The 23,700-nt window shown below is 41.0% G+C and overlaps 1 protein-coding gene and 1 long non-coding RNA gene across 4 annotated transcripts in view; one reads left to right on the forward strand and one right to left on the reverse strand.

The window, feature by feature from the left end:
• The window catches only part of PTPRO (protein tyrosine phosphatase receptor type O), a 263,949-nt gene that overhangs the window by 222,643 nt on the left and 17,606 nt on the right, over positions 1–23,700 (forward strand). For all 3 annotated transcript variants that reach the window (XM_070453671.1, XM_070453672.1, XM_070453673.1), the window contains 6 exons: positions 2,588–2,623; positions 6,191–6,272; positions 19,291–19,381; positions 21,448–21,524; positions 22,361–22,495; positions 22,960–23,082. In XM_070453671.1, coding sequence (XP_070309772.1) covers positions 2,588–2,623; positions 6,191–6,272; positions 19,291–19,381; positions 21,448–21,524; positions 22,361–22,495; positions 22,960–23,082 — 544 coding nt within the window. The remainder of the gene's footprint in view (positions 1–2,587; positions 2,624–6,190; positions 6,273–19,290; positions 19,382–21,447; positions 21,525–22,360; positions 22,496–22,959; positions 23,083–23,700) is intronic.
• On the reverse strand, positions 20,230–21,518 carry LOC139030603 (uncharacterized). Its single transcript, XR_011482995.1, has 2 exons — positions 21,083–21,518; positions 20,230–20,343 (listed from the first exon to the last, which is right to left on the reverse strand). It is a non-coding gene; the product is annotated as an uncharacterized lncRNA (long non-coding RNA).

The raw sequence follows: 23,700 nt of genomic DNA on the forward strand, positions 1-23,700 counted from the left end.
CTGTGGAATAGTAGCGGCTTAATATTTCAGCACTACATTTATTCAGTGTCACCCTACCAGAGACATTTGTTTCCTCCTGGTTTCCCTTAAAGTCAGTTTGGATCACAAAGGTTTTATGTTTTTCTTTTTTTAATTTCACTCTGAATTACAAAATATGTTGGCAACCTCCAGAGTTACCAGAACTGTTCCTTATTATGCTAAAATTCTGCTTTCATCAGACACTAAAGTAATGGGCTCCTCCTACAGGAAGTAAATGTAGGATTCCTAAGTTACCACTACAGTTCATTTCAGTTCAGTTGCTCAGTCGTGTCCGACTCTTTGCGACCCCATGGGCTGTAGCACGCCAGGCCTCCCTGTCCATCACCAACTCCCAGAGTTTACTCAAACTCATGCTCATTGAGTCAGTGATGCCATTCAGCCATCTCATCTTCTGTCGTCCCCTTCTCCTCCTGCCTTCCATCTTTCCCAGCATCAGGGTCTTTTCCAATGAGTCAGTTCTTCGCATCAGGTGGCCAAAGTATTGGAGTTTAAGCTTCAGCATCATTCCTTCCAATGAATATTCAGGACTGATTTCCTGTAGGATGGACTGGTTGGGTCTCCTTGCAGTCCAAGAGAGACTCTCAAGGGTCTTCTCCAACACCACAGTTCAAAAGCATCAATTCTTCGGCGCTCAGTTTTCTTTATGGTCCAACTCTCACATCTCTACATGAATACTGGAAAAACCATACCCTTGACTAGACGGGCCTTTGTTGGCAAAGTAATATCTCTGCTTTTTAATGTGCTGTCTAGGTTGGTCGTAACTTTTCTTCATTACAAGAGCAGAGTAGAAGAATTATTCAATAGCACAGCAAGCTCAGCTTGATGCTCAGTAATGACCTAGAAGGGTGGGGGAGGGGTGAGAGGAAGGAGATATATGTACACACATCGTTGATACACTTCATTGTATGGCAGGAACTAACTCAATATTGGAAAGCATTTATACTCCAATTTAAGAAAATTATTCAAGAAGTAATCTCTTTAGGTTCCCAAACACCTATGTGGCACAGCTCTGTCCAATATGACAGTGCTTTTTTTTGTTTTGGGGGGGTTTTCTGTGGGGGGGAGATGATGAAGAGGCAAAGTAAAAACCTAAATGTTTATTTATTCCTTCTAAATCCCAAATATGAAAGACAAAAAGAGGCTGACGGAGAAAAGAAACAACAAGAACTATTGAATGGATTATTTTCACTAAGAATTGGGAAGAAATAAAAACTCTCTGAAACTAGAAAAGGAAAATCAGAAACACCACTTTCATTTATGAATATGTCCTTCACTCTGTTACTTTCTCTTCACCCACAAGTGCCATTTCCCCAGTGGGATCCAATTATTAATTGCATCATTAAGTAAAATTGTGAGGATGATATAATAAAGATGTTTTGTTTCAATTCAATTAAATAAGCATTTATTGGCCACCTACCAGTGTTCCATGAACTGTACTCAGGTCTGAGGACAAAGGACAATCTAGCAAGAAGTGCGTATACAACTCATGGTTAGACCACATGAGAAATACTCCATGAATCAAGTTCTATGAAATCCCAGAGGAAGTAGTACTTCATTTGCTAAAGACTTCCCAGAAATGGGGGTACCCAAATATTCATAATTTTAAATATCAATAAATATTTTGTCATATAAGAGTACTCAGATCACAGCTGGCTATTTACTACTTATTGTTTGTGCTCTGAAAGTCTGGGTGCTCCCATCAATATTTCAGGGCCTTTGAAAATTACTTATAAAAGTTGTAACACTCAATTATGTATCAATATCATTTATTTAAGACAATCTAAATAGAATAATGAAGCCTTTCAGCAGATATTATCCTAGCTTTAAGTAACTTAGGTCAGTTGTCTTAAAGTGTTGGTAGAAAATAATTAACATTTAAAATACTCTTAAAATGTAACTAGCTGAAGCATAATTAGTATGATATGTGTTTGAGTTTGCAGACTAGTAATGAAACAGGAATAAGCAGGTACTAGGTGCAGTTCTTCAGATAGCTTAAAACTTCGTTCAAAACTGAATAAGAACAATGCTATAGTAGAATTTATGATGCATGGCAACACTGATAGCACAAATTCACATTCCTGTTGAAAATGTCCAAAAAACATTATTTTTTAGTCTTTAATTTAAAAACCAGTATGTCTATTCTCCGTCCATCAGCTGTCGCCTTTATTTCCCAATTTTTTTTCTACTTGCCTGTAAAACCTAGAGTGTTCACCCAATAGATATTTCTACATATTTACAAAACACTTCAGCAACTTAATACCTAGGAGCAAGAAATTATATTTCTAGAACTCAGCTTTTTGGCAAATCTGAAATATAAAGTATAGGTTGCTTCTGAAATCTAATGGAATTTTTTTTAATGAATCTTAAATTTTTATCATTATCTTTTCATTTAAGGGAAAGTAATTAAACAAATTAGGCATGTTTAATAAAAATTAGATATAATAGAGGTGCCTGATGTACAATAATTATTTAAAGCTCCCTAAGCTTAATCATATGTTAATCAATTCTTTAGCCCAGATAAATTTGCTTCTCTTTTTTTAATTCTCAGGAGTAAAAATGGCTTAAAGAAGAGGAAACTGACTAAGTAAGTTTTTCTTACTTTTTCATTTAAAAATATTCTTCATAATGATCTTCACTTTCCAAATTGAAAAGATTGTACATCTTTAATAGAAGGAAGCTTAAGAAAGAGGCGAATGCATATCATATTATGTGTTGGTATGTTTACACATATGGATGTCAGTAACCACCAAGAAAGCGTACCAACAGAAAACGTTTCAAGAACAAGGAAAATTCTCACTGCATGAAATCTGAGGAAGAATGGGTTGTTAGGAATTATAAAAGTCTTACAGAAGGACGTCTACTCTTCTATATCTATAAAAAAATATATAATGTTTAGCTACATCAAAGTAGTACAAAAACCTTTGCCATTTTGTAGCTTCAAATTTCATGCTTATTGCAGGAAAAAGGCTTTTATTCTATTTGATGTTATAACAAATACTTTGATAAATGCTGTCTCAGGAAATCTTTATAATAAGTTGAAAAGGATAATTGCTTTACCTTGCCTGTGGTTTCACTTATCTACTGAACGGTTAAGTCGTAAGAACTATAATTCTGAGGGGTGAAAATGAACTATCAGTTGATTTCAAAAGCCTAATTAGAGTATCACCTCTAGGCCTTTAGTTAAAAACTCTACACATAAAGAGTGGATAATTTCCATAAATAGACTTTATTCTTCATACTTGCCTGGGACAGAATATTGGTAAATTCATCAAGGAGCCAATTAAGGGGTTTCAGTCAGTTCCATGGTATCTCTGCTAATGGAGTACATAACACAAAAGAAAAGTTAGTCCAAAATATTTCTATTCAGCTTTGAGTGACATATAATGCTTTGGCACATATAGATGACAGAATATTTTTTTTTCCTGAATCTATTTCAAATTAATACTCATTCCATTGGCGTCTATCAAGTGAGGTAGGAGAGACAAGACCAGCCGAAGCAAAAGAGAGGAGCTGTCAGCTGGAAAGAATGATTTGACAGACATAGAAACACTTTGTTGGCCCAAAATTTTTAGTTGGGTTGTTAAGTGAGGTCCAGAGGCATACATTAGAGCAGTCAGAGGTTGGGGTCTCGGGACCAAGAGGGGACCCCAGATGGAGGCAGAGAGGAGGAGCAGGAGGTGGACCCGAGCTTGGAGTGGTGTATAGATATGGTGGAACCTGCCCATAAGCCAAAACCCCATGTCAGGCTAACTTCCTCCTTCTCTCTCCGCATTTCCCACTGTCCTCCCTCCTCTACAGGCCATTTTTTAGGGACTCCCTCCATCTTACCACTTAAGTTCTCTTTCTCTTTTCTCTTTCAGTCCAAATGCCCCCACCATTACCACCTTCCCTCTCTCCACAACCTTCATTCCTCTCCTTTCTCACCTCCTTCTTCTCCCTCCTGGTCTAAATCATTCCCCCCCACACCCCGATCGATTTCTGCTCCCTACCAGCTTTCTCTCTCTTCTCCTCCTCTCCCTGAGGCCCATCTTTCTACTTCCTGGTCCTTCCTCTGACTTTCTTCTGCCTCTCCTTCTTGCTTTTGCTTTTTCTAATCCCATTTTCCTCCTAATGGGATGAGAACTAGAATCATTAAGCCCAATTTCAAGGTCAACGTATTGCTCAGAAACAGCAGGGAGGGGACCCTCCACCCGCCCCCAAGTTAGCTGTTCTTTTAGAAGGATGGCAAGTTTAATGAGAAAGCTTTTAACCAGGAGTCCTTCTCCTTGGTTATACTTAGCACTCTCTGGCTTAGTAGCCCTGAAGTCTTGAACTCCTCACTTAACTGTCTCAGCCTTGGCTCTCTCTGGAGCTCCTTCTGAAAAGTGAAGTGAAAGTGTGTATTAGTCATTCATTCACGTCCTACTGTTTGTGAACCCATGAACTATAGCCCACCAAGCTACTCTGTCCATGGGATTCTCCAGGCAAGAATAATGGAGTGGGTAGCCATTCCCTCCTCCAGGGGATCTACCCAACTGAGAGACTGAACCCACCTCTCCTGCATTGCAGGCAGACTCTTTACTGTCTGAGCCACCAGGAAAGCCCAAGCATGAGGCTAATGTTGTCCATGTCTAATCTCAACCTTCAGCCAAGCAAGATGACGCATAAGCATATTTACGATTTATAGTGTTTTCATGGAGAAGGAAATGGCAACCCACTCCAGTGTTCTTGCCTGGAGAATCCCTGGGACAGGGGAGCCTGGTGGGCTGCCGTCTATGGGGTCGCACAGAGTCGGACACGACTGAAGCGACTTAGCAGCAGCAGCAGCAGTATGTTTTAAGGGTACAGGGCTTCCCTGGAGGCTCAGATGGTAAAGAATCTGCCTGCAGTTTGGGAGACCTGGGTTCTATCCCTGGGTTGGGAGGGGTCCCCTGGAGAAGGGAATGGCAACCCACTCCAGTGTTCTTGCCTGGAGAATGCCGTGGACAGAGGAGCCTGGCAGGCTACAATCCATGGGGTCACAAAGAGTCAGACTTGACTGAGCAATTTTCACATACACGCACACACAGACAAACACACTCTTAAGGGTACCAGTCGGTGTTATTATTATTAAGTAAAACCATTACAATTTGTATTATCTGGGAGGCATAATACCCTTAAAATCTACTAAAAACATAAATTAATCTATCAGATGAGCTAATCAACAACTTTGAACAAATATCTATTATATTTATGTATTTGCTGATGAGAAATAAGTCCACAGGTGGATGACATAAGCTGAGTAAGTTGCAGCAAGACTAAGAGAAAGGCTAACTCTGTGGACCCTGGTAAGGTGGAAAGGCTTGGGTTAGGTGACAGAGTCCTGATAGAGTTAGGTGCTGTGTCCTGCAGAAGCTCTGAGAACAGATTGGGACAGGTAAGCTCTAGAAGAGATAAGCAGCTAGAGAACACTACAGGAAATAGAACTGAATTCTTATTCCACAAAACAAAAACAAGGTGAGAACTTCTGTGGCATATGCAGAAATGTAAAGTCGGATGTGTTACTTTATTTTACATACCAACTGTTTTGAGACTTCTGGAGATGTGCAAGGCTCTGAACACAGCCCTCTCTGAGCAAGGCACTGGGAACTCCCTGGAGATATGCTTCCAGCCTTTTCTCTGGGGGGACACAATTCCTTGACTTTGTCAAACTGTTTAAATTTACAGGTGTCAACCTGTCAACCTTGTGATTTAAGTGTCCTTACGATATTTCATAGATGAGCATGTTAAATCTCAGGAGAGTTAAAATAAAGTAAAACTATAATTCAAACAGGTCTTCAGGCTAACCCTTGTTTTTTTCCCATAAACTGGAGTTTTCTAGAAACAACACATATTCCTGTGTGTGTATGAGTATGTATGTGTGAAATATGTTGCTGCTATAGTAAAAGCCAGTGGAAAATCTAGAGATTTTTCCTATCTCAAAGAAGTTAAGTATATAGGGCTCTCTTTTTTAATTATGATATATTAGGGATTGGTAATTTTAACCCTAAAAAAAATGAGTGCTAACCTGTGAGAAGTAAAATGTCTGTTTTCTGCAAGGAAATTGTTCATGTTTGAGAAGTAAGGCATTAAACATTGTATGACACCTATCAGCAGGATTTTTAAAATGTACCTTTCTTTGTGTTTGACAAAGCCCGGTTCAACTGGATGACTTTGATGCCTACATCAAGGATATGGCCAAAGACTCTGACTATAAATTTTCTCTTCAGTTTGAGGTGAGTAGATAAAGTATTTCCTGCCCTCTGTGGGCATTGGATTGGAGACTTGTACCTGCATCAATCCTCTGCTCACTGGGCAGTGCTGAGTGTGATTCAGCAGTGGTGTGATTCATAACGGGCAGAATGATCACTGGGCTCAGGGTTGTCTGGCGTGCTGGTTCAGAGCGAAGGATGTCATCCCTTAGTAGGTCAATGTTTGGGTGGCACAAATGAAGGAAAGGAGAAAGTAGATGTAGGCACTGGGGTGAACAAACATTGGAACAGGAGGTGTTTTCCATGGTAACACTGAAAACCAGGGGGATAGAAAGTGAGGGGGAAGCAAAGTGAGGATTGAGAGTCAGAACGATTTTTCTTTCAGGGGATTTTTACTGTGTTTCTCATGTCATTTAGGCCACGGTAAGTGGGGATGGTGGATGGATTGGACTAGACCCCCTTGTCTCCTGAGCATAAAAGAACCTGGTGTTTCTTATAACCTTAGGAGTTTTGGCAGTCTATTATATATGTGAGGTTTTGTTTGTTTTTCTTGGAGAAATTGGAGAGAGTTACACATGCTTTGTGTAAAAGAACAAAATTAGTGACATCTTTTTCTGAAGCACACATTTTTTCTTTGAATCCAAGAACGTGTGTCAGAGTGGATGGAAATGAGTCTAGGATCTCTGTAGAGTGGGGGGTACAGCTGGTCCCCAGGTTTTCTTCTCACATATTTCACAGCTCAGAACACAGTCTGGAGCCTTCTACAGCAAGGCTCGGGTGACTTATGATTCACGGAGGCCAAAAAGGCAGGAAAGATAAAGTGATTTCTAAATTGTGTCGTTTTTTAAAGCCTCTTAGGCTTTTTTCCCCTGCGAGACACCAGGCTGTCGAATAAAACTGCCTTCTCCTCATTATCCATATTCATTTCTTCTTTTCCCGCATCAGCCAAGCATAGCTTTGTTCTGCAAGAAGCAGCAGGAGTCCTGGTGTGGATATTCATCCCACCAGGGGATTTAAGGATGAGAAGAGTCTCCTACATTATCAAATACAAAGCCCCCAACTATCACCTGTGTCTTCAGAAATGTCACATGAAGCCTGGCTGAGTTATCCATTGTATGCAGGTGGCATATGAAATTATAAATGCTACACCAGATGCTCAAAGAACAGAAACACAATTTGAAATGGAGATCTATGGGAGGATTGGGGGCTTCCGTGGTGACTTAGTGGTAAAGAATCCACTTGCCAATGGAGGAGACTCAGGTTCAATTCCCGGGTTAGGAAGATCCCCTGGAGAAGGAAATGGCAACCTGCTCCCAGAATTCTTGCCTGGGAAATCCCACGGACAGAGGAGCCTGCAGGCTACCATCCATGGGGCTGCAAAGGAGTCAGACATGACCTAGCAGCTAAACAACAACAAAATGGGAGGATGGTATTTCAGAAAAGTGACCAATGAAAGAAGGAGGCTTTTTATAAGAAAACATAAGGCTAAACTCAGAAGAAAATAAGTATCTAAATAATTCTCATCATAGTGATGAAAATGATTGGGTTAGCCAAAAAGTTCGTTTGGATTTTTCCATATCATCTTACGGACAAATCCAAATGAACTTTTTGGTCAATACAGTATAATATAGGTACACTTACAACTTCACTGAAGCCGCAGTCTTTTAATTCCTACTAGGTGACTTGACCTCAGTGGCACAACCAGGGTCATTGCCTTTGCTGGCAGGCAAACTTCAGTACATTGCTGAAGTAGTTTCAGTTCATGCCATCAAACCGCAGTGTAACTATTACTGTGCTTCTGAATTGCATCATCAGTTTTTTAAAAAAATTCAGAGAATCATTTTCCAGTAAAAAGAAAATATGTTTTTTGGTTTTTTTTTCAGTTGTGAATGACAGAAACACAATTCAAACTGGTTTAGACCAAACATAAAGGGAACGTGTTCAGATGAAAACTCAGATCTCTCATATAATCAAAGGGATGATTGAGTGGCTACCCCAGGAGGGGAGCAGGGAAGCAGCTGAGACTCAGGAACGGCTAAAATTAGAGGCCAGAGATCCCCTCTTTAGAGAACTAGAAATTTCTCATTTCTGCTTCTCTCTCTGCCGTGGCCTCACTTTCTCTGGCCCAATCCAACCTCTTTCTCATAGTGGATTATGGAACCACTGACAGCCTCAGAGAGTTGCTGAAAGTGGGATCGCTCAAAAACCATTAGAGAGGCCAGATGGTTGGAAAGGCAAGTTTGCTTGATTTTGGATGCCTGTCCAAAGGCCAACTCTCCCCACTGATGATCAGTGGGCAAGGACTTTTATAGACAGAAGGAGGGAGCTACATGCAGAAATAGGAGTCAGCTCTGACAGTCATCTTGAAACTGGTCCTCAGTGGTCCAACTAGCATCATCTTGGTTGTTTTAGGTACAGTTAATCTTCGGTTCCCGGGTCTATTTGTTTCTGTTTCTTTGAGGCCAGTTCTCAAAATTGTGGCAGATTATGTCATGGCTACAGTCTAGGCATCATATTGTTAACTTCTTCCCCCTGGTGGGGGTTTCAGTATCTATAAAACAGCTCACAGGACATGGTTCAGAATATCATCTATAGCCCTTGAGAATATTATCTATAGCCTTTTAGTTCCTCCTTGAGAAGGAACTAAAAGTCCTTGACAATACTTAATGACTATTATTAATTGTTATTATTTGGTTTCCTTCAACTGTTTCCTTTCTACATGTTCTTACTTCTCTGATTAAATTTATTCTTTGGCTGAAGTTTTTCCGCAGACAAAAGGCAGTCAGAGGACATAAGGTCCTTAGGGTCCTGCTCCATTTCAAGAGTATCACACGTACCGTTTCCAGAAGGAGTCGTTGGCTCTCTTTCTTTTTTGTTGTTTGAAAAATAGCAGGGAGGATTCTGACTGGCTGGCATGGGTCATGATGTCTGTTCACACTGTCTGCAGCCAGGGAGGGCAGAATCACAGAACAGGAATTCTTACTGGAATCACGTGGCTAAACCAGAGAGAGAGAACATTATTCCCAAAGTCGTTATGTTGAATTATGTTCAGTTTAAAAAATGGCAACCCACTCCAGTATTCTTGCCTGGAGAATCCCATGGACAGAGGAGGCCGGCAGGCTACAGTCCATGGGGTCACAGGGAGTTGGACATGTCGGAGTGACTATCACTCAGTTGAACATCTAAACTGTTGCTGTGCATGCTTGCATCAGTCATGTCTGACTCTTTGTGACCCCATGGACTGTAAACCACCAGGTTCCTCTGTCCATGGGATTCTCCAGGCAAGCATACTAGAGTGGGTAGCTATTCCCTTCTCCAGAGGATCTTCCTGATTCAAGGATTGAGAACCTGGGTCTCTTGCATTGCAGGCAGATTCCGCATTGCTCAGATTACTGTCTAAACCACTAGGGAAGCCCATCACACATATATAATATATGTTTAATTATATTATTATGGAATCATATGTTATATGATTACTATGCTGTTGTATTTTATAGTTATTGTAATTATACTGTATATATTATCCTATATGTGATCATATAATAAATGATAGGTGATAAATAAATATAGAGACAAATGGAAGGATTTATTGGAAGGAATTGATTCACACAATTGTGGAAGCTGGCCAGTCTTGAAATTTGTAAGGGGTCTAGGGATAATATGATGCTGCCCCTCAAGTCCAAAGGCAATCTAAACAGAAATTCTCCTTTGTCAGCGGTCATCGATCTTTTTTCTGAGACCTTCAACTAAGTGAATAAGATCCACTTGTTTTATAGAGATTAATCTACTTTCTCAAGTTTACTGATTTAAATGTTAATTGCAACTAGAAAATACCTTCACCCAACATCTAGACTGATGTTTGACCAAGCACTTGGTGCTAGAGTGTAGCCAAGTTAACGCATAGAATCAGCCATCACATCATGACTTGAAGACATGTTTAGTGTTTTTATTTATTATTAATCTTTTTTGCATATTCCTTTGTTCTTAGAACATTATTGGTAAAATATGTAATTTATTTGGTGCCAAGTTCTGATATTGTATCTCTGCTCTGGTGAGAAAATACAGCTTACTCTCTAGAAGCCTGTATTCAATCACAGGCTCAGATTGTAGGTTTGGGACTAACATTTACTTAAGCAGTGACCCAGTGGTCTGACTCACTTCCTTTTTCATTTGACAACCTCCCAGGAGTTGACAATTTTCAGCTCCACCCCACCCCCACATCCTCAGGTTCAGAGTCAGAGGAACCTCATGTTTTCAAAGACCCATTGTGCACACTTGATTTCGTGGTGCACATCAAACCTTTCACATGCAGCCCTCAAATTTTCCAGAACATGATGAAGTTCTAAGGCTTAAGAACGAAAAATATTTCCTGCTCTAATGGGACCTCAGGAGCATTTGTTGTTGTTGTGTAGTTCAGTCATTAAGTCCTGTCCAGCTCTGCGACTCCGTGATCTGCAGCACGCCCAGCGCCTCTGTCCTCTGCTGCTTCCTGGAGTTTGCTCAGATTCAGGTCTGTTGAGTTCAAGAGCGTATAGAGATGGCTGAATCAATTAGACTGGCTAATGTCAGTATCTGTACAGTTATTTGTTCCATTTATATTAATGCTTATTCACTTTGTATCCATATTCATATTCATTCAAAGTGACAAAATACACTTTGTCAAATGTATTCACTTTGACACTGACCTTGAAAGATCATGCTCATATTGAGAAATTACATCATTTATAAGCATCATGCAAATTGAAACTAATGTCTGGATTTACATGTGTTACCAGTACAACTGTAAGTCATACATGAAGCTACATGTGAGTGTGCCCAGTTGCTAAGTCATGTGCCACTCTTTGCGATCTTGTGGAAATGTAGCCCACCAGGTTCCTCTATCCATGGGATTTCCCAGGCAAGAATACTGGAGCCAGGTTGCCATTTCCTTCTCCAGGGGATCTTCCCGACTCAGGGATGGAACCTGCGTCTCCTGCATTTGCAAGCAGATTCTTTACCACTGAGCCTCCTAGGAAGGCCAACATGAAGCTATACTAGTTGCTAATTTTCATTTTCAGAACAAATTCCTTTTTTAACTTTACATCTGATTTTGAATATGCTGAAAAGATTGATTATCCTTCTGATGAAAACATACATCTTTTCTTAAGGAGGTTTGAGATCCAGGGATTAGATTCAATTCCTCATTTCCTGTGTCTCATGTTGAGAATGTTTTGAAGATCCAGACTTTAGAGCTCGGAATTGGAGGGCCCACAAGACGTGGCACATATTGCTCATTTTGCCATTAATTTCTGTGCTTTGTGTTTGACTGGGATGCTAGGGAGAGTCCTCACCACCTTTGCTTAGAAATGTGGCTGTAAAGGTCAAAACAAAACTATACCACTTGCCACATGGTTCACAGGAGAAGACCTTTGATTTCTTGTTATTTGTAGCTGTTTTTACTTGTTTCAGTCCAGTTCCCTGGAGATCTACCTGCAGCATTGTTAAAATAAATCAACTCAAATCTTCAACAGTCTTATACCAGGGGTCTGACTTTGTTCCCAGACCTGATTTTTCTCTGCTCTCCCTCCTTGCCTCAGTTTGAGCTCAGCTTCCAAGTGCCAGTACTAGTAATTTGTCCAGTGATTGGAGTATTTCCCTTAAATCCCATCCTAGAATCCAGGGCCCTACTAGCTACTGCTAGACTTTCCTGAGGCTGACTTTGTTCTTTCCTGGTCTTCCATTTTGTCCAAGTTTTCCATTCTCCCTTCGGAGTACCTGTTAAAGTTTGACTCATATTGTCCAAAAGATATGTTCGAACCCTAATCACTCATTCCTCAGAATGTGACCTTATTTGGAAATAGAGTTATTGCAGATGTAATTAAAATGAATGAGTCCCTACTGGAGTAGGGTAGGCTCTTAATCCAATATATCTGGTGTCCTTATGAAAAGACAAAGACACAGAGATAAAGAAGAAGACCATGTGATGGCAAAGGCAGAGACTGAACTTGGAATCAGGCACTTGCAAGTGAGGGAGCACGAAGGATTGCCAGCAAACCTTCAGAAGCTAGGAAGAGGCGAAGAAGGATGCCCCTATAGGTTCAAGAGGACATATGTCCCTGCTGGCACCTTGATTTGGGGTTTCTAGCCTTCTTTATTATTAGATGAGAAGTTCCTGTTATTCTTAAGCCACCCAGCTTGTGGCACTTTGTTATGACAGCCCTATGGACTAATACAGAACCTCACTAGATACCTTGTTCTAAATCCTTTCTTCTCCCTTTGGGTTTACCTGAAAAGTAACCAGTCCCACAGGACTTTTCACTTGCCATAGATGGAACCTCTCATGTCAGCACCACAGGTCCCATTGCTTCTCCTGGCTTGTCTTGTAGTCTAGTCCTCTAGCTCATGGGACTCTAAGGCCCAACCTTATCCCAAAGCAAACAAGTCCTTCTTAGCTGCTGACATTGTTATAGACTCTAAAGCCAGAATACAACTTGTGCTCTTCTCAGAAGATGGTGATCTGTGTTATGGACTGAAGGTGTGCCCACTTGTCACATTCATATGTTGAAGTCCAAGCCCCAGTGTGATGGTATTCGGAGATGGAGCCTTTGGGAGATGGGGTTAGATAAGATCATGGAGGTGGAGCCCTCATGATGGGATTAATTCCCTTGTATTAATAAGAAGAGACACCAGAGACCTTGCTTTCTCTTCCTCCCAATGCCCACTATGTGCACACAAACAAGAGACCATGTGAGCACACAGCCAATGTGGTGGCCACTTACAAATGAAGGGAAGCCTCACAGTGAAACCTACTTTGAAGTGAAAGTGAAAATGTTAGTCACTTACAGTTAGACTTACTGTACATTATGTGTACATATATATACACACATACATACACACCTATATGTGTGTGTGTATGTGTGAGTTTTCAGTAGTGTCTGACTCTTTGCAACCTCATGGACTGTGTAACCCATGAGGTTCCTCTGTCTATGGGATTCTCCAGTAAGAATACTGGAGTGGGTAGCCATTCCCTTCTCCAGGGGATCTTCCTGACCCAGGAATCAAACCCAGGACTCCACATTGCAGACAGGTTCTTTATCATTTGAGCCACCGGGGAAGCCCCGAGACCTACCTTGCCAGTACCATGTCTTGGACACCTTAGCTTCCAGAACTGTGACAAGTGCATTTCTGTTCCAGCTGCTCAGCCTGTGGTGTTTTCTTACGGCAACCCCACCTGACAAATGCAGTGCATGTGTTTGCTCTGATTTTCAAGACCATGCTTCAAACACGGCCAACACAACACAGACTGCCACTGCCTTCAGTCACTCTTAGTTTTCTAGGGGGCCGCCACAACAAATTACCGTAATCTTGATTCCTTAAAACAACAGAAATGTGCTTTCTCACAGTTCTAGAGGCCAGATGTCTAAAATTAAAGTGCTAGCAAGACCATGCTCCCTCCGAAGGCTCGAGGGGAGTATCTCTTTTGTCTCTTTCAGCTTCTGGTGGACCCAGGCATCTTTGGCTTGTAGCTCTATAGCTCTAGTCAATGCCTTCATCCTCATATGGCTCTCTTCTTCTCTCTTTTATCTTATTCTGTTTTATTTTACTCTATTTTATTTAATGTTGGACATTGCCTCCATCTTTTTTTTTTCTTGATCATGCCGCAAGGCATGTGGGACTTTAGTTCTTCGACGAGGGATTAAACCCACATACACTGCATTAGAAGCCTGGAGTCTTAACCACTGGACCTCCAGGAAAGTTCTTCCTGGGGACTTTTATAAGGACACTTATTATTAGCTTCAGAACCCATCCAGATAATACAAAATGATCTTATCTTGTGATTCTTAATTACAACTGCAAAGACTCTTTCTTAACAAGGTTCCAATGTGGACATATCTTTGGAGGGATCACATTTAACCCATGATAGATGACTGAGTAACCTAGGAAAAAAACCCACAATGATAAATTATATTAGAAACTAAACTGGCAAAAGAAAATTCAAAAATGATTTATGTGGGTTTCAGGCTATCACCTCATACTTTACGCTCATGAAGATTTAAGCCACTGGAGTTTCCATCTGGCTGGAAAGAAAATAACTGCGAAGCTACTGGGCTAGAAACTTAGTATTTACTTTCCTACTTAGTGACAAGCTAAATTACAAAAGATTGCAAGGCATTTTGTGTACCCTTGTCCTCCCTGCTTTGCTGCAATTTAACTTTGGCAATTTAAATTTACAGTGTTCAGCCAATTAAACATCTCTTATCAACTTAAGGCATTTATAGCAGAAAGGCAGCACACAATTAAAGTTCTATCAGCTAGTCAGCTTCCATATGTGCTCTAGTGCTCCCTTCTCAATCTGTTTCCACAGCTTCTTTTCATACCGGAGGCCTTTTCCTGTGGCTGATCAGTCTGTCTTCAAAGTGAGGGCTTGTTGGAGAGAGTTGTATAGTTAGCACAAATGGCAAAGGAGGGAGAAATAATGGAGCCAGACAAAGCAAAACAAAGAATCCTAGCAGAAGCATTTCACAGTCATGATCAATAAGTGTTGCATTGATATTTACTAAGCTTAATCATTCCGTTTGATAGTCACCAAATATCAGAGAGGTATGGAAAAATTATTAACCTTATCTTACACATACTTAAACTAACAGGTTACAGAGAATTAAACAGTGAGAGAACTAGTTAACCTACTTTTTCAAGACCCTACAGTTTATAAGGGCTTCCCAGGTGGCTCAGTGGTAAAGAATCAGTCCAACCAATGCAGGAGACACAGGTTCGATCTCTGGGTTGGGAAGATCCCCTGGCAAGGAAATGGCAATCCACTCCAGCATTCTTGCTGGAAAATCCTATGGACAGAGGAGCCTGGTGGACTCCATGGGGTCACAAAGAGTTGGACATGACTGGGCATACATGCACACATACTTTATAAGTGTTCCACCAAAATAAGCCAGGTTTTACATAAATAGGTAAGTTTATTTATATAACTTTATTTAAATAAAATAGATAAAAATATAGACAGTTTTATCTATAAAGACACTCCCCAAAGGAGGTATGTTTCCAAAATATTTTAAGCAAAGGAAGCATCATTTAAGTCAGTTTAGAGCTGCCAAAAGGAGGTAACCTAAAAATAACACTGGTTAGGTTGAAGTTTGCTAAAAATAAGTTTTGGTTCTTAGGAGAAAATATAATCAGTCTTTGACAATCCTTTTTAAAATGGGAAAAAAAAAAAACAGTTATAAAGGAAAAATAACAAACTTCTGTTTGATGGCATTTGGCAAGCAGGGGTTTTGACTGAGATAGAAAAAGCATCCAAATGTGTAAATTGAAAATCAAAGTCAGCACTGTTGGTCTTGAGACTGACTTCGACTTGGGCCAAGAGCTTGACATTTTGTGAACTTGAAAAACCAAAAGTGATTAAAAAATCAAAGGAAGAGAGAAATCTGGATAATCAAGTGAGTTCATCCATGCTGTCTACAGCTTGCATTCCAATTTCATTTAGCACACACACTAAGCTACCGACGAACTTCTTTGTGGATGCAGCAGGAGTCCCAAGAAATGGGTGCCTACAATATTTGCTTTGCATGAGCACTTGAATCAAGACACTAAAGGCGCGCACACACACACACCACACACACACACAAAGTTTTCCTGTTCCATCTCTCAAAGCATGATCAAATGTCTCCAGCTCCTCTCGAAAGTCTTTCAGAGGCACTCCAAAATTCCTTTCCCTGAAAAGTATTCCTCCAGCTTCTGATTCTTTGAAGTAATAATTGGGAGGAATCATGAAGAGTAGCATCCCATGCATGCTCAGTCGCTTCAGTTGTGTCCACTCTTTGCAACCCTATGGACTGTAGCCGGCCAGGCTCCTCTGTCCTTGTGACTCTCCAGGTGAGAATACTGGGGTGGGTTGTCATGGCCTCTTCCAGCGGGTCTTCCCGATCCAGGGATTAAACCTGTGTCTCCTGCGTCTTCCGCATTGTAGGCAGATTCTTTATCGCTGAGCCACTGAGGAAGACCCAGCATCCCATATAAGTAAATAAAATTTCCAGCAAGTGGTGTCTGTACTTCTTCAGTTAATAGTCTTTTAGAAAAATGCATACTATGTATGTAACCCCATTTGTAGTTGGTTACATAGACATATGGTTACATAATATTGCCTTCAGATTTGTACGGGATCTGCTGCATTGGTTATGCACTGCACAACTCCAGGGAGCACCATTCTTGTAGACCACAGCATAAATGATGCCTCTGGGGAAATTCAGGTAGTCTGACTCCAACCCCTTGTTTCCTTCCACACACATAACATAGCAGCTCAGAAACCCTCTTTTCCATTAATGTAGACTTTCTGAGGTATGTTAGTTGTCTGTTTATATAAAAATTGCTATAACAATGCAGTTTCTGATAACAGAATTTATAATAGTCCTGATACACACAAGCAAATATTTGAATGTTCCTATTTTCATGAAAGGGTTCACCCACCCACTACTGCTCCATCCTTATTTTGCAGTTTCATTACCAGATTTCTTTGTTGTTGCTCAGTTGCTGAGTTGTGTTCGACTCTTTGTGACCCCATGGAATTCAGCACTCCAGGCTTCCCTGACCTTCACCATCTCCCTGAGCTTGCTCAGACTCACATCCATTGAGTTGGTGATGCCATCGAACCATCTCATCCTCTGTCATCTCCTTCTCCTCCTGCCCTCAGTCTTTCCCAGCATCAGGATCTTTTCTAGTGAGTCAGCTCTTCGCATTAGGTGGCCAAAGTATTGTGGCTTCAGCTTCAGTATCAGTCTTTCCAATGAATACTCAGGATTAATTTCTTTTAGGATGAACTGGTTGGATCTCCTTGCTGTCCAAGGGACTCTCAAGAGTCTTCTCCAACACCACAGTTCAAAAGCGTCAATTCCTTGGAGCTTACTTAGCCTTCTTTATGGTCCAACTGTCACATCCATACATGACTACTGGGAAAACTATAGCTTTGACTATAAGGACCTTTGTTGGCAAAGAAATGTCTCTGCTTTTTAATGCACTGTCTAGATTTATCATAGTTTTTCTTCCAAGGAGCAAGAGTCTTTTAATTTCATGGCTGCAGTTAACCATCTGCAGTGATTTTGGAACCCAAGAAAATAAAGTCTGTCACTGTTTCCATTGTTTCTCCATCTATTTGCCATGAAGTGATAGGACTGGATGCCATGATCTTAGTTTTCTGAATGTGGAGTTTTAAGCCAGCTTTTTCACTCTCCTCTTTCACTTTCATCAAAAGGCTCTTTAGTTCCTCTTTGCTTTCTGCCGTAAGGGTGGTGTCTTCTGCATATCTGAGGTTATTGATATTTCTCCTGTCAGTCTTGATCACAACTTGTGCTTCATCCAGCCTGTCATTTTGCATGATGTACTCTGCATGTAGGTTAAATAAACAGGTTGACAATATACAGCCTTGATGTACTCCTTTCCTTATTTGGAACCAGTCTGTTGTTCCATGTCTGGTTCTAACTGTTTCTTCTTAACCTACATACAGGTTTCTCAGGAGGCAAGTAAGGCGGTCTGGTATTCCCATCTCTTTAAGAATTTTCCACAGTTTGTTGTGATCCACCTACTTAAAGGCTTTAGCATAGTCAGTGAAGCAGAAGGAGATGTTTTTCTGGAATTCTCTTGCTTTTTCTATGATCCAACAGATCATAGAACAGACAGACTTCTAGTGACTGTCAATCCAATATCTTGTAACATGAAGAGTGTCCCATACTTTTTGTTCCTCTCTCTCTCTTTTATTATAGTTTCTTGAAAGTTCATTGCTTATAGGAGAAATACCTAAAATTTCTCATACAATAGGCTTCCCTGGTGGCTCAGATGGTAAAGCGACTGCCTGCAATGCAGGAGACCCAGGTTCAATCCCTGGATCTTGAAAGTCCTCTGGAGAAGGAAATGGCAACCCACTCCAGTACTCTTGCCTGCAAAATCCCATGGACAGAGGAGCCTGGTGGGCTACAGTCCACGGGGTCACAAAGAGTCAGACACGACTGAGCGACTTCACTTTCTTTCTCTCTTTCTCATAGAATAGGAAATATTTTTGCAAACTGCATAAATTTCAAGCTACCTTGTATCTCCTGAAAACTCTGAAATGTATCTATTTTCAAATCTTCCATACCCTGAGAGTGTACACACAATTTTGACCTTCTCTCAGGGATCACTTAGCTATCCAAGGTATTTATGTATTATATTAGTTAGCCACTATTGCAGTAAAACTACATAAGAAAATCTTGGTGACCCACAACACTTATTTTTCTCACTCATGGGGTTGGGGGACAGCTGAGATGGTTCTGCTTCAGGCTGTGAGTCAGGGTCAGGTCTGTTCCATGTGTCTTCTCCTCCTGGGATCAGCGGTTTCTCTGGGCACATTCTTTTCCACCATATGGCAGAAGCCCAGGCAAGCAAATCAAGCTGAGCAAACACATTTAAAGCTTCAGATTGGACGTGAGTTCCACCCAACTTCATTGGCCAAAAGCAGGGTGATGGCAGTAGAATGGAGAAATACACTCTGCTTCAAAAGGGAGCCAAAAGAAAAGTGAAAGTGTTAGTCACTCAGTTGTGCCTGCTCTCTGTGACCCCATGGACTATAACCCACCAGACTCCTCTGTCCGTGGGATTCTCCAGGCAAGAATACTGAAGTGGGTTGCCATTTCCTCTTCCAGGGGGTATTCCAGACCAGGAATAAAACCTGGGTACCCTGCATTGCAGGCAGATTCTCTACCATCTGAGCCACCAGGGAAGCCCCTGTAACATCATAAGGCAAAGGGGTGTGATCACTGTGGTAGTTCTATTAGAGGCAGGAAGCGAAAAATAATCCACTATGAGCAATAAACCAGTGTGAACAGTAATCCAGTTCCACAGGACTGGGATTGCTAGATCACGTGGTAACTCTATTTTTAGTTTTTAAGGAAACTCTACACTGTACAACATACTGGCTACACTTTTCCACTCTAACTTTTAATATTTTTCTTCTTATTCTTTGCAAATGACTTCTATCAAATAATCCCTCTGATGGAATCTTAAATCTTTTCTCTGTCATTTACAGGAATTGAAGTTGATTGGGCTGGATATTCCACACTTTGCTGCAGACCTTCCACTGAACCGATGTAAAAATCGTTACACAAACATCCTGCCATGTAAGACGGTCAATAATGCTGATCCTGCTCTTGTCTTCCAAAGGCTGAAGGGCTGTCATGCCAGATGAATCCGTTCCACCAATCTCTAGCCAGGCCAGGAATGATCTGTATCCTCAAGGCCATGTCTGCAATTGCATTGATCGCATTGGTGCTTTGATATCATTAGATCTTGTTGTGTGTAGGAAGATTTAATTATCATGCTTTTAAATGAATTATATCTGAACAGAAAAAACTGACCCTTTGACCCTTTGGAGATCAAAACATCTTAGCCAAATAAGGAATAAGATAAATTGTGCTCATAATCTATTTTCAGTCAATTCATTGACAGTGGAAGGAGGCAAATAGAAAGGAAATGCAAGGTGTGAAAAAGGCTTCTTTCTTACTTCTGGCAAGTTCTTCTGTTCCTTAGGATTTTGCAGTAAAAGCAGCATTCAAAGAAAGAGTAACACAAAGTACTTAATAGGACCATTAAAACACATTCTAATATAGATTTAGCATTCCTCTCTGCTACAGTCTAGTAGGGGCTAGGAAAGAAGAGAAAAGTGCAAACCTTTACAAAAAGAAGCCTCCTTCTTGTGGGTTTTTTACAAAATTAGGTAGGATTAATACTGTCATGAGCTCCCCTGGTGGCTCAGTGGTAAAGAATCTGCCTGCAATTCAGGAAGTACGGAGCTGCAGGTTCGATCCCGGAGTCAGGAAGATACCCTGGAGGAGGGGATGACAGCCTACTCCAGTATTCTTGCCTGGAGAATCCCATGGACAGAGGAGCCTGGAAGGCTGCACAGAGTCAGACAAGACTGAAGCGACTTAGCACAGCACAGCACAATATTATCATCTCACACCTTACATCTATATGCATTTCAGAATTTATTATCTTCATTTGAAGTCCATTTACAAAAAACCCATCAACACCATCTTCTTTTCTCTAAGCTTCCCAGAGGTAGTGAATTCTCTGGATATCCCTGAAAGTGAAAGTGAAAGTTACTCAGTCGTGTCCAACTCTTTGCTACTCCATGGACTGTGGAATTCCCCAGGCCAGAATACTGGAGTGGGTAGCCTTTCCCTTCTCCAGGGCATCTTCCCAACCCAGGAATCGAACTGGGGTCCCCTGAATTACAGGCAGATTCTTGACCAACTGAGCTATCAGGGAAGACTTGAGTGAAATGGAAATCCTAGGTTTAGGCTTCGTTCGATAGCCTTCAAACAACCTACCAGATATTTTAGTTCCTGTACATAGTCTCCACAATTCCCTGCAAAATCTAGAGACCACTCTTAAGAACAGGAGGGCTGGTGGGGAGGAAATAGTGGTTGGGAGATATTTATATATTTATTTAAACAAGAAACTAAGATTGAGATATGGCTAAAATATAAAGCCAAAATAAATTTTATCTACCTACCCTACCACTGACAAATTTGACTTGATTTTGGGTACAAATACTGAGTACAAAATTGTCTTGACAAGCCTTCATTACACTCTGAATCTTTTTTTTTTCTCTTTTGTTTGTATCTGTTAATCCCAAACTCCTAATTTATCCCCCATCTCCCCGCCCCCTCACTCATTTCCCCTTTGGTAACTATAAACTTATTTTCTATATCTGTGAGTCCATTTCTGTGTTATAAATAAGTTCATTTGCATCTTTTTCTTTTTTAGATTCTACATAGAAGTGATATATGATATTTGTCTTTTTTCATCTGACTTACTTCATTTAGTATGGTCATCTCTAGTCCATCTAAGTTGCTATAAATGGAATTATTTCATTCTTTTTTTATGCCTGAGTGAAATTCCATTTTGCATGTTTACCACATCTTCTTTATCCATTCATCTGTTGACAGACACTTAGGTTGTTTACATGTCTTGGCTATTGTTAGTAGTGCTGCACTGAACATTAGGGTGCATGCATCTTTTCAAATTAAAGTCTTCATCTTTTCCAGATATGTGCCCAGGATGGGACTGCTGGATCATATAGTTACTCTATGTTTAGTTTTAAGGACCCTCCATACTATTCTTCATAGTAACTGCACCCTTCTGCTGTGACTTTTAATATTTTTCTCCTTATTCTTTACAGATGACTTTAGCCGAGTGAGATTGATCTCCATGAATGAAGAAGAAGGTGCAGACTACATCAATGCCAACTACATTCCTGTAAGTAAAAAAAAAAAAAAATTAAAAATTCTTAAATCAGGCCTCCAAAAACAAACAAACAAACAAAACCAAGCATCCAAATTCTACCCCAGCCAGAGGAAGACTATTACGGCTGCAGAGATGAGTTGAACAGTTCAATAGAGAGTCATTCTTCACCAAGCCATTCAACTATAAAGAACAGTTTCCATTATTCCATTTTAGAATAAAGAATGGCTGGGGTGGGGGGGATGCCCAGAGAATAATAATATTCAAATATCTTTGAAAAGGACTAGTGAAAGTGAAAGTAGATAATTACACTAAAGATCTGCTTTCCTATGCTTAAATTTCAGTGTCAGCGCCAACCTGTGCTTTTAAAATGTGTCTGTATAGACACCTGGTTGCTACTGTAGAAAGATGTGGGTGTGATTTTATAGTTTTCCAAGAAAAATGATTAAAATCACATGGATTTGTGCAGTTAGTTACTATGACTATCTCTTTAATGGAAAAAAAAGGAGAAAGCATAATATAGGTGCATGATCCTTCACCAGGTTTGTCCCCAGTTAGTTCTCAGTTTCTTCTCATTTGTGTGGAACAGCATTTGGTATTGATTTTGAGGCTTCCCTGGTGGCTCAGATGGTAAAGAATCTGCCTGCAAGGCAGGAGACCTGGGTTTGATCCCTGGGTCAGGAAGATCCCCTGGAGAAGGGAATGGCTGCCCACTCCAGTATTCTTGCCCAGAGAATTCCACGAACAGAGGAGCCTGGTGGGCTACAGTCCTTGAGGTTGCAAAGAGTCGAACACGACTGCCTGCCTTTCACTTCAGCTCGTTAAGCGACAACTGTGTCTTTGCCTTCCAGGGGTACAACTCCCCCCAGGAGTACATCGCCACGCAGGGACCGCTGCCTGAAACCAGAAACGACTTCTGGAAGATGGTCCTGCAACAGAAGTCCCCGATTATTGTCATGCTCACTCAGTGCAATGAGAAGAGGAGGGTGAGTACTTTCAATCCTTCAAAAGTAAACGTTTCAGTCCCACTTAGCAGTAAAACCTGCACCAGCCACTGCCAGGGAATGTGCTCACTGTGGGCGGAGGGGGAAGGGAAGCTTAGAAGGGAGGGGACACATGTGTACCTGTGGCTGATTCACGTTGCTTTATGGCGAAAGCTGATACCATATTCTAAAGCAATCATCCTCCAGGTGTGGGTGTAATTTTGTAGGCTTCCCAAGAAAAATATTTAAAATCATACGGGTTTGTGCAGTTAGTTACTATGACGGCCCCTTTGATGGAAAAGAAGGAGAAAACGTTATGTAAGTGTATGTTCCCCTTGCTTCATTCTTTATCCTCACAGTAATCCTATACGATTCTTCAGAGGCGAGTCATTTGCTTTCTCTAAGTGATCACTGACTGTTTCTTCCCAGCCTGTTGGTCTTAAAAGGTTATACTGTTGTCCCTTCAGGTGAAATGCGATCATTACTGGCCATTCACAGAAGAGCCCATAGCTTATGGTGACATCACGGTGGAGATGATGTCGGAGGAAGAGCAGGACGACTGGGCCTGTAGACACTTCCGAATCAACTACGTAAGTCACGGAGCAGGGCTTCAGGTCCCCATGCTGAGGAAATCCCCAGGGTCAGGAAACCCATCCTCCTTCCTGGGAGACTGTGAGCGCTTTAGACTTGGCGACACTAATTCCTCCAAGAGAAAGATGCCACATACAATGTGCTTATTTCCCGTCTCCCGGAGGGTGATGTGCATAAAATGCTTGGTCTAGACAGCTGGAGGACATGGAATCAGAAGGCTGCACTGTTCCATCTCAGATTCACCCAGGGTAATAGAAGACACGGTGACCCATGGCTCACCAAGCATGGCTAAGGAAAGAAGTATCGCCACTACTTATACTGACTGTGTATGAATATAAGGAGGATATGCAAAATAAGGATATACTTACATTATAGTGGTTTGGGTTTTATTTGGCTTTGTTTCTTATTTTGTTGTAGTTTTGTTTTTATTATTTCAAAGGTACTTCTGGACCTTATTAATCCTAGTTTCATGGCTGTTTCGAAATGCTGTTGATTCCTGGTGGTTAGGATGTCAGAAAAGTCTATTTTTCCTGAAGGTGGACTTTTGAGCTCAAGCTGAATGTTGGTGTACCAGGCTAGGTGCTGACATCAATCGCAATCACCCTGGTTCCTTCTTT

Source organism: Odocoileus virginianus, chromosome 23 (assembly GCF_023699985.2).
Source record: "Odocoileus virginianus isolate 20LAN1187 ecotype Illinois chromosome 23, Ovbor_1.2, whole genome shotgun sequence".
Taxonomy (NCBI): Eukaryota; Metazoa; Chordata; class Mammalia; order Artiodactyla; family Cervidae; genus Odocoileus; species Odocoileus virginianus.